This window comes from Heloderma suspectum, chromosome 6 (assembly GCF_057233095.1).
Source record: "Heloderma suspectum isolate Gila_16-S chromosome 6, 16-S_ref, whole genome shotgun sequence".
Lineage (NCBI taxonomy): Eukaryota > Metazoa > Chordata > Lepidosauria > Squamata > Helodermatidae > Heloderma > Heloderma suspectum.
In genome coordinates this window covers 42,894,888-42,912,969 of record NC_139463.1, presented here as the reverse complement: position 1 = coordinate 42,912,969, position 18,082 = coordinate 42,894,888, and the positions used below count along the sequence as shown (strand labels likewise).

The following is an 18,082-nucleotide window of genomic DNA, read 5'->3' as shown; positions in this document are numbered from 1 at the left end:
CCCTGCTACACCCCAGTCCACAATCTACAAGTGAAAGGCCCTGAAGGACGTCATTTATGTGGCTATTCTAGGCAGAAGTCTGGGTTTGTACCCCTCTCCCTTGGAATGGATCAGTCTCCTTTGCTCCCTGACTCCCCCTTGCTTCTTGCTGTAGCTCCTGAAACTCCTTTGCCTACATGTGCCACCTTCCCTCCCTTTCCCATCTCCTTCAAGGACCTGAGCCATCCCCCCCCCCACGCACACCCCAAATCCTTTCCCTCTAGCAGCCGGTGCGGGGGGGGGGGGGTTGCTAACAGGTCACCTGGGGCTACTGGTCCATCCTTCCCAGTGCTTGGCCAGCACTCAGTGGGTCCTCCTGTCCAGGCACTGGGCCTTCTTACCAGGAACCTAGCCTGGTCTTCCAGCCACCTTAGCTTTGAAAGAGCTCACTGGCCGTGGCCTGGCCACTAACAGCCACTAACAGACTGGAGCCAGATGATGGATTTTCAGAGAGGTCAAGGTGGTTTGAAAAAGGGATCCTTACTCATGGTGTGGATGCCCCCCCCCCCTACTTTTGCCTCTGGTCAAACAGGCTTGATAAGTTCTTGTGTTTTTAACCCAAAGCTGCAAAACCTGCAACACAAAATGTGTGTGCGTCATGGGAAACAACGCCTCTCTCCAGCCGCTTTCATCTCTCTGGAAATCCATCATCTGCCTTGCTAAGGTCCTCTTTGCTATATTGCCAGAGTGGTGTAGTAGTTGGCACTTCTGTGTGGTTGGATCCCATACCATTCCTGGTCGTGTTTGAGGGATAGGATCATGTGGGTGCTTCCCATGTCAGCATTCCCCACCATCTTGGTCTTGTAATACTGGCCACAGGTAGTGCCCACATGATCCATCGGTCACATGTCACTGCAGCCCTTGAACCTCACTGGAGTAGCATGGAATCCAGCCAAGCAGAAAGCAACAGCCCATGCACTCTGATAACATAGGAACTGGGCCCCAAACTGACCTCTGTCACCATGGAGCCGGGTTCCCTCGCCCCCTTTCCTGGCCTGGATTTGAGGTGGTCGAAGGGTCAGCCCTCCTCTGGTACCCAGTTGGCTCAATGTCCTGAGCTGCTCTGTTTGGTTGGTGTTTATGTCAGCCAGTTCTGCTGGGCCACAGGCCAAGTCCCTCGAGGGTCCCGTGTTTTCAGCCCTGTGTTTCTTTCAGGAGAGGAGCTGCCCGGGCCCAAGACACAAAAACAGGATTTCCAATATCAGGAAGATGAAAGAGAAATCGTGGAATTTGTCCCCAAACTGGATCAGACGTAAGACATGCTGCATGGGGCAGTGGAAAGGGGCGGGGGTGGGGCAGGGAGATGCGGTGGTGCTGCAGATCAGTGGGGACAGGGTTCACGGACAACGGCTGGGTCCCTCAAGCAGAAAATCCTGCAGAAATTCCATCATTGTGGTGGATTAGCATGGAGCACAATACATGGGGATGTCCCAGTGGTGTGAACAGGAGCACCTAGTGCAGAATGCGTCTGTCCAGTGGTCGTCCGGTGCCCCTCTGGATCAGTATGCGGAGCTGAAGGCTCTGCACTGGCTGCCTGTCTGCAGCCTGGCCAGGTTTAAGGTGCTCGTACTGGTCTATAAAGCCCTGAACAACATGCGGCCAGGATACTTGAGGAACAACTTGGGATGAGGTTACTTGAGGACACGCCTTCCCCCTGATCATGCTGCCTGATCCCTGAGGTCTTCCTGGTGGTCCCACATGGGTCAGAGATCTGCTTAGAAGTCAGTAGGAGTAGGGCCTTTCGTGTGGCAGCTCCCACCCTGCGGAATGCCCTCCAACTGAGATCAGGCATGCACCGATGATACTTTGTTTTTGACATTGGCTGAAGACTGTTCCTTTCAGGCAAACATTTCCTGACTCATGACTAGGATCCAGCCAGTTGTTTTATTGATATTTCTGCTTTTATTGCAAATGCTTTTGTTATTTTGTGTTTTGAATTTATTTTACACTGCCCTGATATCTCTTGATGTGGAGCAGTTTATCAATTCTATAATAAATCCTGAGGTGCTGAAGTGCCTTCCTAGACTATTAGTGACCCACGTTCCACAGTGGCCCCTGTTCCTCACCTGTACGTTGCGCACCCGTGTTGGCGAGTGATCTGTGTTCAGCATCATAGCAGCCTTCCATCCCATAAGGAGCTCTTTAGTATGCCTTGCTGGGAAAGCAGGCTTCTAGGCCCACGGGCGGCTGGATTTGCACGGAAGGCCAGAGAACTGTTGCTTGACTGAACCTTCCCGTTCCTTGTGTTTTGCTCCTCAGAAGGGAGGAGTCGCCAGCCATGCCACGAATCCCTTGCATCACGCCCGAGACGGTGCTGATCAGACCCGAGGAGCCAGAGCAGGTGGGTGTCTGGCCCAGGGGGGTTGGTGGGGCAAGTGACCTGTATAGGCCTGCTTGACCATTGCCTTCATCTACTGAGGCTGCTCTCCAGGTTCCTCCACCTTCATTCAGAGGCTGGGCCGGTGGTGACCAGAGATAGGGTCTTCTTGGTCATGGCACATCTGGAGTATCTTTCCCAGAGAGGCTTGCCTTGTTCTGAATTTGTTCTTTTTTCAGAACCAGGCAAAGACCTGTTTCTTTTCCCCAGGCCTTTCCATGAGTCAATTAGCTGATCTTAATTGCTTCTTCTCCTTCCTCCTCCTCCACCTCATTATTATTATTTGCCCTTCTGCTGTATTTTCCCTTCGTTTGCCGAGTTTTTATTGTCTCTGCTGCTTTGACTGTTTTGTGTTCTCATATTGTCTCTTATTGTAATACTGTTGATTGCTCTGGGAGGGTTTTAACGGAAGAGCAGCTTACGCATGTCCATAGTTCTTCTTTCAGGGATCCCGTGCCTATCAGTGAGTTCTCGGGAAATAATCTAGGGCAGGGGTGGGCAACTAAAATCAAGTGGGGGGCTGGATGACCCCCCCTGCCCGGCCCCCCACAGGCTGAATGATCTCAAAGGCATCCCCCCCCCGACATCATTTCATGAGTCTGAAACAGCCAGGCGCATCTGGTTCCCAGCAGGCGCGGTGGGTGGATGTTCCAGCCAGCGTGTCCACTGAGCACCAGCTTCACTGCACATGGAGCTTCTCCCGTGGGAAAAGGCACTCATGCAGTGGAGCTGCCTGGCCTGCCCCGTGCCTTCTGCCATTGGGACAAGGATGTGGGGCAGGCGAAGCTGCTTGAGTCCAGCCCCTCTCCCTTTAGGAAATAAGCACTGGCTGTAGGCCTGGTCAGGAGCAGCAGCAGGTTAAGGCAGGGCCTCTGAGGCTGTAAGAGAGGGAGCAGGGTGACATCAGGGTGACAGCAGCAGATGGGGAAGACTGGTGTGTGTGTGTGGGAGGATTGGTGGAAGCCCTGTATTTCTGCGTGGGCTGGTGGGGCCTAGGCCTGTGTTTTAACAGGAGCTCCGGTTCTGTCCCGCTTAGCCTGCCAAGGAATTTGACGAGGAGTCCCTCATCCCAAGCAGCCCTGCCACAGAGACCTCGGACAACATCAGCCCGGTGGCCAGCCCTGTCCACACAGGGTGAGTTATTTCCCCCTCCCAAAAAGGCATCATCCCATGGAAGCAGTGGGAAATGCCCCCTGCCATACACACAAGAGGTCATTGCCTCTAGGCAGGAGTAGGCAACCTGGTACCCTCTGGATGTTTCGAAGTACAATTCCCATTTCAGGATGTTGTGGGAGTCCAGTTGGGGCTCGAGCTCACCGATTTCTCGCTAGCTCAGCCCCCCCTCCCCCCTGACACCAGTCCACAGATCCTCCCACTTGCCCAACTCAGCACGTGCCGAACCGGGTAAGTTCAAGGATCCCCGCTTGTCCACGACCTGCATTTTTGCATAAAAATGGTGGATCAGCTGTTTACATAAATCATTTACATAAAATGGTGACCGTAAATAGCAGAACTTACACAAAATTACGGGTGTAAATGGTCTAATTAGACCATCGAGTGGCTTGCCCAATGTGAACAGGGGTGGGTAGGTGGCGGGGGTCCAGCGAGCAGTGTGCGGGATGGTTCATCCATCCCTACTCCCATTATCCCTGAGCACTGGCCATACTGGCTGGGCAGATGGGAGTTGTGGTCCAAAACATCTGTAGAGCTCCAGGTCGCCTGCACCTGCCTCTATGCATTAGGCAGAGAAGGATGACATCTGAAGTTGCCTTGCCTGCTTATACAGAGTGAAACCATTGGCCCATCTATGCCAGCAGTGTTTCCAATGTCTCCATGCTTTTAACTGGAGTTGCCAGGTATTGGACCTGGGACTACCTGCCTGTGAAGAATGTGCTTTGCTGCTGTGCTGCGGCTTCCTAATCCTTCATGCCCACAGGATGTGCAGTAGCAGCAAACATCTTGCATATTCCCTTGATCTTTGGTCCGTCGTCTGTCTCTCTCCTCCCCTTCCCGCTCTCTGACGATGCTTATTTTAATTTATTTGTAGTATTTTTATCCCACTCCTCAGCCAAAAAGGCTCACGGAGCGGCTTACATATAATCAGTAAAGCAAGACACTCCCTGCCCATAGGCTTACAATCTAAAAAGGCAAAACATACAAGGCAAAAGGAATGGGGAGGGAAGAGGGGAAAAATGAAGTCTTCTAGCAGGGCTGCACCGTGCTTCCCCCTCTTGTCTCCCGCAGTACAGGACTGGGTGGGGGCAGAGGCTGGCCCTCCCAATTTCCCTTCTCTTTCCAAAAGATGGTGGGGGTGCTGGTGTGACCCGCCTTAGGCCAAGTTGTCGCATGGGGGGTTGCGACGCATCGGTTGGGGAGCAGTGACCTACACCAACTGTGAGGGAAGGGTAGTGTGCATTGTCAGTCTCCTCTACCTCCAAGGTTGTGGGTTCGGGACTGTTGGAAGCCCAAACATGATCTACACATTTGGCAACTGGACCGTACCTTTCTTCCCTCCAGATTCCTAGTAAGTTTCATGGTGGATGCCCGTGGTGGGTCCATGCGGGGCAGCAGACACAATGGTCTTCGCGTCATCATCCCCCCCAGGACGTGCGCAGCACCCACACGCATCACCTGTCGCCTGGTCAAGCCCCAGAAGCTGCCGGCACCACCACCTCTGGCTGAGGAAGAAGGACTGGCCAGCAGGATTATCGCCCTGGGCCCTGCCAGAGCACAGTTCCTCAGGTGAAGGCTGGGCCCCTTGCGAGAGTGGTCACTGCAGGCATCTTGCCTCCCCGGAAAATGCTGGAGTGGTCACCTAAGGTGCCTTTGCACAAATGGGTCTGGTGGGTGATTGGCACGCTGAGTCAGAGCTCCAATCAGCCACCAGCTGCATGTTTGGGGGTGGGGTGGGGGGGATCCGGAGGTGGATGATCCCGCTTCCTAGGACTGCTGAATCAGAAAGACTCCAGAACAGTACTAGTAGCTCTAAATTATTATTAAATTTATTAATCGCCCATCTGGCTGGTCACCCAGCCACTCTCGGCGATGCACAGCATACAGTAAAACAGTTTAAAACAATAAAATTCTACAATAAAAACATTTTCTGAAATACCCTAACCCACCCCAAATGCCTGCCTGAACAACCACGTTTTTAATGCACGACAGAAGCTCATTAAAGAGGGGGCATGACGGAGTTCCCTAGAGAGGAAGTTCCACAGAGTGGGGGCCACCACAGAAAAGGCCGTTTTCTGTGGTGAACCGCAAACATGTCATCTCAACATAGACCTCGGGTGCATTTCCAGTATAAAACGGAACCGAATTTTCCATTCTTATTTCCCAGTGCAAAATATAAAGGGCTTTTGCCATAGAGATGCCACAGGACAGAGAGCCACCACTCTGTCCACTGAGAAACGCGCCCCGTGGCAACTTTCAGTTTCATACTAGAAGTTCAGGCTGTGTGTAACTGAAATATTTTTCTGTCTCTATGCTTAACTACCAACCCCTCCCAAACAGGAAGGATGTCTGATGGACTTCATGTTGCACTTCCTGCCTTCCCACTAGCCCCACTTATTAGCAGGGCAGGTGGAAGCACTGGAGTTGGATGGCGCTGCAGTGTGATAGCTGCCTGAACCCTCCAGCAGTGGTGGCTGGTGACTCCAGTTCTGGAGGGGCAGTGATTCCATTCTGGGTTTTAGTTACAACCAGCCAAAACTCTAAAGGTGCTATCCAAGGTGCTGAATCTCATCCCCCAAATGGGTTCAGCACCTTGAATAGCACCGTTACAGTTTTAGCTGGTTGTAACTAAAACCCTGAATGGAATCACCACCTTTCCGGAACTGGAGTCACCAGCCACCACTGCACTCCAGACTCCCATAAAAGACCTCTCTTGAGTGAAAATTTAATGTAGGGCTTGCCTGAGGCAGGAGCTCTATTTTGGGGCATGTCCCATCAGCAGTTCTGCTTACAGCTTCATCATTAGGCCTCAGGAGAGGCATTTCAGCTTTTTAGAATGGGGAAAAAACTGCACAAAAGCCAGGAAGCCCCCAAACAATCGGTAGCTGGGGGAAAGGAGGTGGGGCCAGGGGAATGGGCGTGGCCACCTAGGGAACCCCCAAGGGCCAGATTTGGACCCCCGGGCCTGACTCCCCACCCCCACCCCCAGCCTAGAGCAAGGCGTACTACTGCATTGTGGACTAAAATCTCCATCTTAGCTACTTCCTTAATTCTTTAACTCAGGAGGAGGAAGGTAGAAACAGGTCTTCCACAGTGAAGCAGGACCCATTTCCCCCATCTCTTCTCCGTCCTGTAGCATTCTGCCAACGTTTGCCTGGAGGAGCCCCATGAGCTGGGCCTACGATGCGGTTCTGTCCCCTCTTATGACCTCCCTTCCTCCCAGATGGCTGATGTTTGGTTGGGAAGGAATCACATCACTAGCCCTGCGCAGCTGGTTCCTGCAGCCACTTCTTAGCAGAGCGGAATGGCAAGACGCCAAAAGGAAGCCGCTCCCATGCGGCTGCAGCCATGTGGGGATCGCCTGTTTCGAGCCGCTGCTGGTCACTGCCTGTAGTTTTCTTGGTCACAGACGGAAGGACGTGTTCAAGGCTCACCTGGATCGCCGCGTTCCATGCGGCAAACCTTTTCGCTGCCTCCGCTGCGAACGGCGGTGCGCATTTACACCATGTCTGGGTTCACACAACATGCCAACCCACACAGACTGGGTTGTTGCTGAACTGTGGGTCATCGCGTTGTCTGAACGCGGTGTGTTTTCCACAGGGTGGCTTGTTAACCATGCAGTGTGGTTTATTTTTCTTGAACAAGCCACCCTGAGAAGCCATGGCTTGTTGCTGGGTTGTTCAGCGTGGTTCGCAAGCCACACTGCATGGTGACCAAGCCACCCTGCGGAAAATGCACTGCATTCAGAGAGCATGACAACCCATGGAGGCTTAGCATATTGTGTGAGCCCAGCCCCTGTGTGGTACTTCCATGAGTGACTTCACGCTGTAGCTAGCCCTTGGCCTGGAAATCCTGCCATGATCTTCCACTCTCCTTTGACTATGCTGGGGTGCAGAACCTCAGGCTTTCATGCCAAATCTGACTCGCCGGGGTTCCCCAGATGGCCACGCCCCCTTTCCTTCACCCCACCTCCCTTCCCCCAAGCACCATTCCTTTGGTGGTTTCCTGGATTTTGTGCATTTTTTTCTCCATTCTAAAAGCTTGAAATGCCTCCCTAAGGCTTAGTTCCTGGCAGGAAGAGCTTTAAGCTGAAATATGCTGCATGTGTGTGTGTGTGTGTGTGTGTGGCCATGCCCTTTTTGCCTCTGGCCCCACCTACCACTGGAATGCAACCCCCAAGGGCTTCCTTGAAATGGACCTCCCCAGACGAAGCTGATCATCTCCTGAACATGGGCCAGTGGAACTGGGAATTGACACGGGTCGCTGTGGGGAGCATTCCTTCTCCTCTCCCTCCAGGGACATTGGTGCCCCATTGCAGAGCTCTGACTCTCCGCTGGATAGATGGTCACGCCTCCCTGCTTTTTCCTGTAAATGGGACATTGCGCATGTGTGTGGCCCAAGGCCCCAGACCTTGAATCTCCTCACCCCAAATGCTTGGCAAGTCCTTCCCCACCCTCAGCTTTTTGCCGAGCGTGACCCCCCTCCGCTTTGGGCCCTGACCCTCAGCTCTCCCGCAGCCCTGTCATCGTGGAGATCCCTCACTTTGCCTCGCAAGGGCGTGGCGACCGGGAGCTGGTGGTCCTGCGCAGCGAGAACGGCTCTGTGTGGAAGGAGCACCGCAGCCGCTACGGAGAGAGCTACTTGGACCAGGTCCTCAACGGGATGGATGAAGGTATGGAGGAGCGGAGACCGGGTAGGGCAGGAGCGCAGACATTTTCAAAGGACTGAGGAGATGCCATAAAGCGACTCCCCTGCTACAGCTGCTTTGCGGCTTCCGATCCATTTCCAAGAAGAGTTCAGAGTGCTGGTTCTTACCTCTAAAACTCTACACGGCTTAGGGCCAGGTTAGCTAAAGGACCGCCTCCTCCAACATGGGCCTCCCTGTGCGTGAAGAATTGCTGGAGAGGCAACTCTGTGCTGCAGCATCAGCAAGAGGCAGGCACCAACAAATACGTTTGGCACCACCTCTCTAGCAAGGTGGGGTAAGGGGCTTTCAGTGTCCACCAAGCAGCAAAACCATGGGGTTTATCATAGCCGGCGGGCAATGTTCAGCTCAGCGGGTCCAGTGTTCGGCTTGGGCCTGCTCTGCAATGCGTGTGCTTTGCCATTCAGGTTGGTTTTCAGGCGGTGGCCCTAGGAAGCATGGGATTCCTTGGCCAAACAATCCACAGTGGTGGACAAGTTCCTCTGAAAAGCAGCTTGTCCACGACTGCCTATCTTCCCCAGCAACACATGTCTGCAGGGGAGTGCTGGGTGTGTTGGTGTGGGAAGGTCCAACAGACATGGCCGGGGCTTCAGATTGTAGCTCCCAAATCCTCTGCAATGTGTGGAGATTCCGTAGCAAAAATGCAGTTGTTGCCTCTGCAGACAAATCAATTTGGAAAGGATTCCCAGATGCTAGAAAGTCACAGTGAGCCTCTCTGAGATCCTGAGAAGGGGGAGCCAAGACTTGCCCAAGAGTCATGGGAGAGCAGGAACTTGAATGTGGACCTCCCACGGCCAACTCCGTCACTCTGTCCACTGCCCCACTTTAACCGCCATCTTCCTGCAGTTGGCTGGCTATAGCCAGCTTTTGGAATGGAGCAAGCAGTGGTGGGAGGGATCACTGGAGCAGTTCTGCAGCCATCCCAGCCACCTCCCCTGCTCCAAAGTTGGGGGGAAGACTGAGGGTTGTTTGGCAGCTGCTTGGCACCCCACAAAGTCCCCCAAAGAGCCTTAGCCACACGGGGCAAAACTAGCAGCCTCCCCCCCTCCTCCGCACTGGTCTTTTCTGCTTTGGAGCAGGAATGATGGATAGAGAGAAACGTTTGGATGTTGCTGCCTAAAGGCCTGCCGGGCACCTTTGGGGAGTGTTGTCCAACAGTCTGTGCTTTTCCCCCCATCTTGCCTTTCCCTTGGGAAAGACGGGGTGGAGGAGAACATTGGATGCCGCAGCCTGAAGAAATGCTGCACGCCTTCAAGAAATGGTGCCCAACAGCGTGTGCTTCTCCTGCGTGCACGTGTGCATACACACACAGTCTGTCCCGTTAGGAAAGGGATGGGGGGATTGGTCGGTATAATTTTTGGCTTAGCCAGCAAGGCTAACCAAAAATTGTAGGCCCCTACAGGCCCCTGGTTAATTTGGGTGTGGATTGGGGCCTTTTTAGTGGCCAAGCCAAAGCGGTGGAACTCCCTGCCTCAGGCAGGCTGTGTTGCCCCCTCCTAGATGGTTTTTCATTAACTTATGTAGAACATTTCATGCCAACAGGTATTTGGCCTAGCAATTTGCTGATGTCTGTTTTATGCTCCCTGGATTTTTCTATGACATTTTTCGCTCCTATGCCTATCTCTTTTTAAAATTGTCTACCTCCTCATTAATTTTTTTAATATGGTTTTATCACTCTGCTCACTGGTGGCTCTACTTTTGTAAGGAAATAAATGTGTTTTCAAAGTGTGAGAACTTGAAGTATAAGAAGTGTGAATTCATGAAGCTGCCTTGTTTCGGGTCAGGCCATTGATTCATGTAGCCCAGTGTTCTGAGCCAATAACAACAGCAACAACTTGTATACATTTATTTTGTCACACTAGCAGTTCTCTCATGGTGCATATTTTAGAGATGTGTTGCTCTCGTGCTCTTACAACACCTTTGCCAACTTTTGCAGAGCTGGAGAGCCTAGAAGAACTGGAAAAGAAGAGGATTTGCCGTATCATCACCACCGACTTCCCACTCTACTTTGTGGTCATGTCCCGCGTGTGCCAGGACTGCGAGCTGATTGGCCCAGAGGGTGGCTCTCTACAGAGCACATTGGTGCCCCTGGTCCAGGCCACGTTCCCAGAAACGGCAGTCACCAAGAAGGTCAAGCTAGCGCTGCAGGTACCGGGATGATGGTATCTCGGTGGGCTGGAATAAACCCCAGGTTCCTACTCGGGCTTCTCAGGAGCAGAGACAGGCTAGGGTTCTGGGTCCAGACGTCACATTAAAAAAATGAGCTAGCAGGAGGAGCAAAGCGGGTGTGATCAAACTGCGTAGACTTGTAAGCTGGTTCATTCGTGGCAACCTGGAGTTTTTAAAAGCCCTAGGTTGCCATGATGTATCAGCTGAGCCAATATGTGAAATATGTATCTGATTTTTCTTATTTAAATAGCAACTGAAGGAGTAGGGGAGGAAATCAAGATTAGAACTGCAGTGGGCAGGGATGAGGGTTGACCTTCCTTCACACACGCACACGCACATCATGATTGTGATGAAAATGCCCCCCGTGAACTCCTATTAGCCCTAGAAGAGATGCTTCTCTCCCGGGGCAAAGAGCAACACTAGGAGGGGAAGGTGATTTTCATTGGGAGCAGATCAGGAGAGGGTTAACCAGTGTGCTGTAGTGGTCAGATTGTTGGACTGAGACTGGGGAGATCCAGGTTCTAGTCCCCACTCAGCCATGAAGCTCAGTGGATGATTTGGGGCCAGTCCTGACTCTCAGCATGACCTACCTCACAGGGTTGTTGTGAGGATAAAACAGAGGAGAGGAGGAGGATTATGTACGCCACCTTGGGTTCCTTGGAGAAAAAAAAGGCAGGATATAAATATAATAATAATTAAGAATAATAAAGATCTCCGCCCGCATACACCACACATTCAGTCCTGATTGGAGGGCTATTTAAATAAGACAAATCAGACACGTTAAATGCAGATGCGTACGTAACCTGTTGTCTCATTTGGCCCTTGGCATGCTAAAAACTGCTGCTTTCTGCATTTGCCACTTGTGCAGTCGTCTTGTGGACATGCCAACTATTCACTGGCCTGGCTACAGAGGTGTCTCCATTGGAGTCCATGGCAGCAATGCACGTGGACGGCCTCCTGCCCTGGTCCTGAAGCCCAGATGATGCTCTCTGAGGCCTGCTGGGCTTGGGGGCCATGCAGACCATTTCTCTCTACATCAGTCTGACGCCTGGCAAAGTCTCTCAAGCCCATCCTGACCCTTTTGCTGTTCCTCCTGCAGGCGCAGCCGGTGCCGGATGAGCTGGTTACAAAACTGCTGGGGAACCAGGCGACGTTCAGCCCCATTGTGACGGTGGAGCCTCGCCGCAGGAAATTCCACCGCCCCATTGGGCTACGCATCCCCCTGCCCCCCTCATGGAGGGAGAACCCCCGGGACAGCGGGGAGGGCGACACCACCAGCCTGCGGCTTCTCTGCAGTGTCATAGGTGAGAGGGGATGTCTGGTGTTGTCTGGGGCTGAGACAAAAGGCCTCCAGACCCATTTTGTGACCTCTGTTTGCAGGGCACTAAGTTGGGTAGGCATTTCAGGGATTTGCAGGGAAGGCCACAAAAGGGGGTGAACTTAGCAACAATGCCCACTATCATCTTCCATTGTCCCCCCATGATCCCCCTCCTAGAGTGAGAGCAGGAAGCATCACCCTCACTCTGGATTTACACCATGGATTCACTCTGCCCTCACTCAGTCCTTCACTCTGCCCTCACTCTAGATTCACTTTGATGACATCATCACATAGCATCATTCTGAAGCCAGAGTGAGGGAAATACTTGCAGAACCATTTTTTAATTTCCAGATTCCTACCCTGGAAAACGTATTTTTTGGACTGAATGCGGTAAGGGTGCCTCTGTTGGCCAAACTGCTCCAAAAATGTCACGTGTGTTTTCATTCTCTGTCTCAGGAGGAACAGCCCCAGCACAGTGGGAGGACATCACCGGGACCACAAAACTAGTCTATGCCAATGAGTGTGCAAACTTCACCACCAACGTATCTGCCAGGTGAGCTTTAGGGACAGTTTGGGAGAGTCTGGCTGCGTGGCACCTCCAGGACTCGTGCGTCAAACAACCGTGCCAGGCGGGCAGTGGGAATGGCAGTGCTGAACAGCATGCAGTAAATCGGCCTTTCCTACCTGGGGTCTTCCAGATGTGTTGGACTACAGCTCCCACCAAACCCAGCCAGCATGGCCACATGGGGATCATGGGAGCTGTAGTCTAACACAGCTGGAGGGTGCCAGGTTGGGGAAGGCTGTATTAAACCAAGGAAGTCAAGTTGCTTCAAAAGTGCCTTTAGAGACCTGACCCCCAAACTGCCAGCAGAAGGGTTGATGTCAAGTAGTCGTAAGAGAGCCAGAGTGGCATAGTGGTTAGAATTTCATATTGGGACTCAGGAGATCCAAGTTCTAGTCCCCGCTCGGCCATGAAGCTCACTGGGTAACTTTGAGCCAGTCACTGACTCTCAGCCTCACCTACCTCACAGGGTTGTTGTGAGGATAAAATGGAGAGGAGGAGGATCATGTAAGCCACCTTGGGTTCCTTGCAAGAGGAATAAAGGTGGGATATAAATGTGATAATAAATAAAATAAATAAATAAAAACAAGAGCGTTGTGGCACTTAAGGCTATATAAATGCATCTAGGAGTCCCGCCCCACTCAAGTGGTTAGTAAGATCACATTTCACCCAACAGCATTCTGAAGTAGTCGATAAATAATTTCACATCCCTCCTCCCCAGCATGGTGGAAAGTTCAGAACAGCCTGTACTTTCCTTTGGAGGAAAGTGTCTTGGAGGCTTATTTTCAGATATATAAGGGCTGAGCAGGTATGGGGGGGGGGGGGCGGTGTATTAATGAGAACACAGCCAGGACTTGAAACAAAACAGCATCATTTCCCCTGTCGCCCCCCCCCACACACACACACAATTCCAGACACCTAAGCCGCTGCTTTCCAGCTCTCTTTGCCCAGATACACTAGCCACTTCAACCTGGTCAACCCTTTCCCCCAAGAAAACAGAAGGAGGTGAGCATCCAAAGTAGATCACAAAGAAGAGAAACAGGTTCTCAGGATGCAAGATAGAATTTATTATAAGAAGCCCACCGCGTTTTGGCCTTTTAAAAAAAAATTTAGCCTTCTTCAGGGGGTCAAGAGAAAAGTCTGCAGAATTTTTTCAGCAAAAGATTGTGGCCAAAACATGGTGGGTTTCTTATAATAAATCCTATCTTGCATCCTGAGAACCTGTTTCTCTTCTTTGTGATAACTCTTTCCCCCACCTTGCTGATGAAGGTGATCTCCTGTGTTCATCATCCATTAATTGGTGTCTTCGGCTCTCATCAACAACTAGCAGCTTAACCTCACGGTCGGCTCAACATTAGGAAGAGGTGTGCTGAAGTTCTACTTAGAAGCTGACAGGGGGATTCAGACAACCCCCGCACATGTTAAGGGGGGGGGTATGGGACCATGCAGGCTAGCCCTGCCCCTGAGCCCATCAGCCACACCCCCAGTCAGGATTCCTCCTGGAATGGAGGCATTCCACCCCTGTACATCGCTACATGCTTAGGGCTAAGCACGTGGCTGGTGGGGGTCGTGTGTGTGGCAGGCCCATTGGTAGTGGTTGGGCGGGGCTAGTTCACATGCGGCCCTCTTGCTCATGCTTTTAATGCATGAGAATCCCCCTAGTGTGGTGCAAGAGCAAGTAGCTTCAGACTGGAACTGAGAAGACCTGAATTCGAATCCCTGCCCAGCCATGAAGTTCACAGGGTGGCCTTGGACCAAGTAATAATTCCCAACCTACTTTACAGCAGCCTGCCCCAACCTGGCAGCCTCCAGACGTGTTGGACTGCAGCTCCCGTAATTCCCAGCCAGCATGGGGAAGGCTGCCTCGCAGGACCGTTGTGAGGATAAAAATGGGATCACCCCGCACACACTGCCCTAAGTTTCTTGCGGGGCAAGGGGTGGAATATAAATACGGCAGAAAGAACCCAGCGCAAATGCCATTGCATCACTGAGATACAAAATCTCATGGGCTGGATGTCTCCTCGCCTTTTGCTTAGCCCAGCCTGGCAATGCTCTCTCCTGCTGCCCAGATTCTGGCTGGCGGACTGCCCCCGCACAGCCGAAGCCGTTCATTTTGCCACCCTGCTGTACAAGGAGCTGGCGGCGGTGCCCTACATGGCCAAGTTCGTGGTGTTTGCCAAGATGAACGATGGGCGGGAGGGCCGCCTGCGCTGCTACTGCATGACCGACGACAAGGTGGACAAGACGCTCGAGCAGCACGAAAACTTCACAGAAGTGGCACGAAGCCGGGACATTGAGGTAGTCCCATGGTAGTCCCCGTGGCTAAACACCCTCTCGTGCTTAACTCCCTGTTCATCTTCCTGGGATAGAAGCAATAATGCCCAACCTTGGGGGACCTGGACTACAAATCCCATCACCCCCCGGCCATCCTGGCCAATGGTTGGGATTATGGGGGTTGTAAACCAACAATATCTGGTTGGGAATCACTGGGCAAAAGACAGACTGTTGGTTTTAAGGGACTTTAATGTATCATAATAGAGGCATTCTTGCCCTTAGTGTCCACTTACTGCTTTTGATGCATTCTCATCTCTAGCCACATGAGTTTTGCAGGTTTTTGTGAGGCTTCAAAAACCTGCCAAACCTGTTTACCAGAAGTAGCAGTGGGATGCGTATATCCACCATGGTCAATGATGCCTCTCTCATTCAGAGAGGAAGAAAGTGTTCTGGCCAAGCCCGCTATGCAAAATGAAAGAAAGCACCTTAAAGATGGTTGAATCTTCACACAAGCTCCTCTAGTTAAATTCTGGGCGTGCGATAAGAGTTCCATTTTCCCAGTATCACTTGCCCCATGTTTGCAACAGAATCTTCCTCCAAAGATGCCACCCATGTTTTCAATGGTTCTCCATTTTCAGCTTGGATGCTCTCTCAAACAAGATTGAGTCCATCCATTTCTGTGAGAATGTGACCTCTGGCAGGGCACCTGAACAGGTTTGGGTAGGGGGAAGCTCTTTCTCATGGTCAGAGGGTGCTTCCAGATGGAGGGCTCCTAGTGCTAACAATTAAGAGGCATTGAGCAGCTATTCTGTCTTTTCTTCTTTAATGGTTTTAAGAACAAAGGCGGAAGAAGCAGTGAAAAAGCCTGGGGAAGCTACAAATGAAAGATGTTGTCATCTGGACCTCTCGTAAAATTCCATGAACGAGGCAGGGTGACTGCACTATAAAAGCCTTGTTGGGGTAGATTCAGAGTGTTGATTTCTAATTATGGAGTTTATAATTGCCAAGTTTTGAATTGTTCTCTTACGAAAAACAACAACAACAATGCAAAAAGCTGTTTAAGATTGGGGTGAGCTGGAGAAATGGGCATTTAAAATAGTCATGCATAAATTGCCTGGAGAGCTTACAGTCCACTTCCACAGGTGGTGGAGGGGATGCCGCTCCATACGGAGCTCTCTGGGAACCTCGTGCCGATCAAGAAGGCCGCCCAGCAGCGCAGCTTCCTGTTCCAGTCCTTCCGTGAGAACCGACTCATCATCCCTGTCAAGGTGAGGGGCAGGACAGCAGTGTGGGGTTTTGGGGTTGGCGCAACAGGAGACGCCTCCAATCTACTGGCCTGCCGCTGTTATCAACTAGTAGCGATGTCGCTGAAGTTTGCAACAATCTGGTTTGGAATCTGTATTTGTTTACCGTGTCACGCTCGGATGGGTTACAAATCAAGCGTCATTTTGGCTTGGTAAAGGCTCTGCTCTACCCTTGCCTCCAGCTCTGCTTATGCTCGCACTGGTCAGGGGGAGGGCTTCCAGAGAGGATAGAAAGGAAGCCTGCAGCCTTCTCCATATGGGGCTTTTATCCGATGATTGAGACTGGTTACTCATGGAGGTTCGTGGGTCCCTGACATGACGTCACCCTCCAGAGCTTCTCCTGTGTCTTCTGACCTTTATCCTGTTTTTTTTAAAGTTCGGAGATAACGAGCCATTAAAATACAGCAAGTTGAATTTCTCTGTGAAAAGAGGAAGTTGCACAATAATAAGAGCTATACCACACTGCCATCTAGTGGCTGTATAATGAAACATAAAGAACTCACAGATAAAGGGAGGGAAAGGCAGGGAAAGGGAAGTGCATGTAAAAGGCCTATCTTAATCCTGCAAAGAATCCAGAAGCAGAAGCCCTGAGCTTCAGTTCATTCACTTGGAGAGATTCCCTGGCTCAGGGAGCACACAGCTACCCTGCTCCCAGAGCCCTGGAGCTGTCCTGTCCTGTGCCCTATGCCAATAGTTCAAGGATTCCGCAGAGCCTTAAAAATCTTCTCTGAGCTGTGATTAGTGTCCAGGATTTGGACAAAAGAAAAAAAGCAAATGCAATTTTGACAGGCAGTTGAAAACCCATTAAAAAATGGATGTACTTTCAGACAATAGCAAAAGTAAAAGCAGAACTAAAGAGACTGCACTGACATTATGAGCTGGGAGAGAACTCCTGGAACACAGATGAGATTTTTCTGAATGCTCATTGAGAAAGCTCAGAAATGCTGATCCTGAAATCCCCCCACACTTGCCGATTATCACTACTGTCAACTCCCCTCCCCCTGTTTTGGGATGCAGGTAAGGGACAGCAGCCGGGAAGCAAGTGGTTCGTTGTCCTTCCTACGCAAGCCCATGAAGTATGAGGAGCTTCAGCACGTCCTCTGCCACTTGAACATCACGATGCCACCCTGCTCCAAGGTAAGTGTGGGCCACTGGGCCCCTTCCAGACCTCCCCCTCTCCCACTCCCACTCCCCAGTGGATGAACCCATCAGTTTTGCTTTTTGCCTGCCTTTGCCTTTTTGGTTTTTTAAAACGTCACGTTCTTTCCATCCAGAATATGAAGAAATTAGCAAATGTTGGTAAATGCTTATCAAAAACAAACCGAAACTAAATTCTCAGCCAACTGCACCAGGCAAATTCAATAGGTACAGCTTGGAAAGGGCCATGTTGTACCTGCTTGTCATAGAGCTGTTAAAGAGGAGGAGCTTTCCAGGAAAGAAGAGAGGTGGCAACCCTAATTTAGCACCACAAACTTGGCTGAATACACTGGGATTCCAACTCAGACTTTTAAGAGCTAAGCACTCAAAGCCCTGGGCCTAGATGGACAAATCTATTGGTTTGGGGTCTTCCTGCATTTGAATTTTTTAAAACTCAAGTTCTTTCTGTCCTGTTTATGATGAAATTAGCAAATTCGGGGAAGTTCTTATCAAAAAAACTAACGGAACAAAATTCTCACTCATCCCAACTCTTCGCACAGAGCAACACAGGGCCAGAAGTGGCTGGTGAGGTCACACTCAGTCCTTCCCCCATTGCAAGATATACTCCTCCACACAACACGCACATCTGCACACACCCAAGCTATGTATATTTCTGGTATTTGGTACCACACAGAAAATCCTGCATCTTGAGGACCTTATTTAAAGACAACATCAACAATTATTTGGAACCAGCATCAAACACCTTAACCCCATGTTAGAACAGAAATAGCATTAATATGGAAAACTCCTAAGCAGAGAGATATTATTCCCTAAAATAAATTTTACCGTTCAAACCAAAGTCCATGGCAAACACATACAGAAACAAATCAATACACTATTAGGAGATATATAATTGAAAATGTGGGACGCTTCCACAATGTCAAGATTTTATGCCAAGAGAACACCAATTTGGTGGTAAAATAAGCTGGATTTTCTGTGATCTGTATAAGTGATCTATATCTGG

At 51.0% G+C, this 18,082-nt stretch overlaps 1 protein-coding gene across 6 annotated transcripts in view; it reads left to right on the top strand.

Annotated features, from left to right (window-relative positions):
* ANK1 (ankyrin 1) overlaps window positions 1–18,082 on the top strand; it is a 144,822-nt gene that overhangs the window by 99,142 nt on the left and 27,598 nt on the right. For all 6 annotated transcript variants that reach the window (XR_014783747.1, XM_084804070.1, XM_084804069.1 and 3 more), the window contains exons 24-34: window positions 1,195–1,291; window positions 2,299–2,380; window positions 3,453–3,550; window positions 4,934–5,158; window positions 8,107–8,261; window positions 10,231–10,442; window positions 11,563–11,767; window positions 12,238–12,334; window positions 14,413–14,641; window positions 15,760–15,885; window positions 16,939–17,058. Coding sequence is in view for 5 of the 6 variants with exons in the window: in XM_084804070.1 (XP_084660196.1) it covers window positions 1,195–1,291; window positions 2,299–2,380; window positions 3,453–3,550; window positions 4,934–5,158; window positions 8,107–8,261; window positions 10,231–10,442; window positions 11,563–11,767; window positions 12,238–12,334; window positions 14,413–14,641; window positions 15,760–15,885; window positions 16,939–17,058 (1,646 nt within the window). In the remaining variant the exon portion in view is untranslated. The remainder of the gene's footprint in view (window positions 1–1,194; window positions 1,292–2,298; window positions 2,381–3,452; window positions 3,551–4,933; window positions 5,159–8,106; window positions 8,262–10,230; window positions 10,443–11,562; window positions 11,768–12,237; window positions 12,335–14,412; window positions 14,642–15,759; window positions 15,886–16,938; window positions 17,059–18,082) is intronic.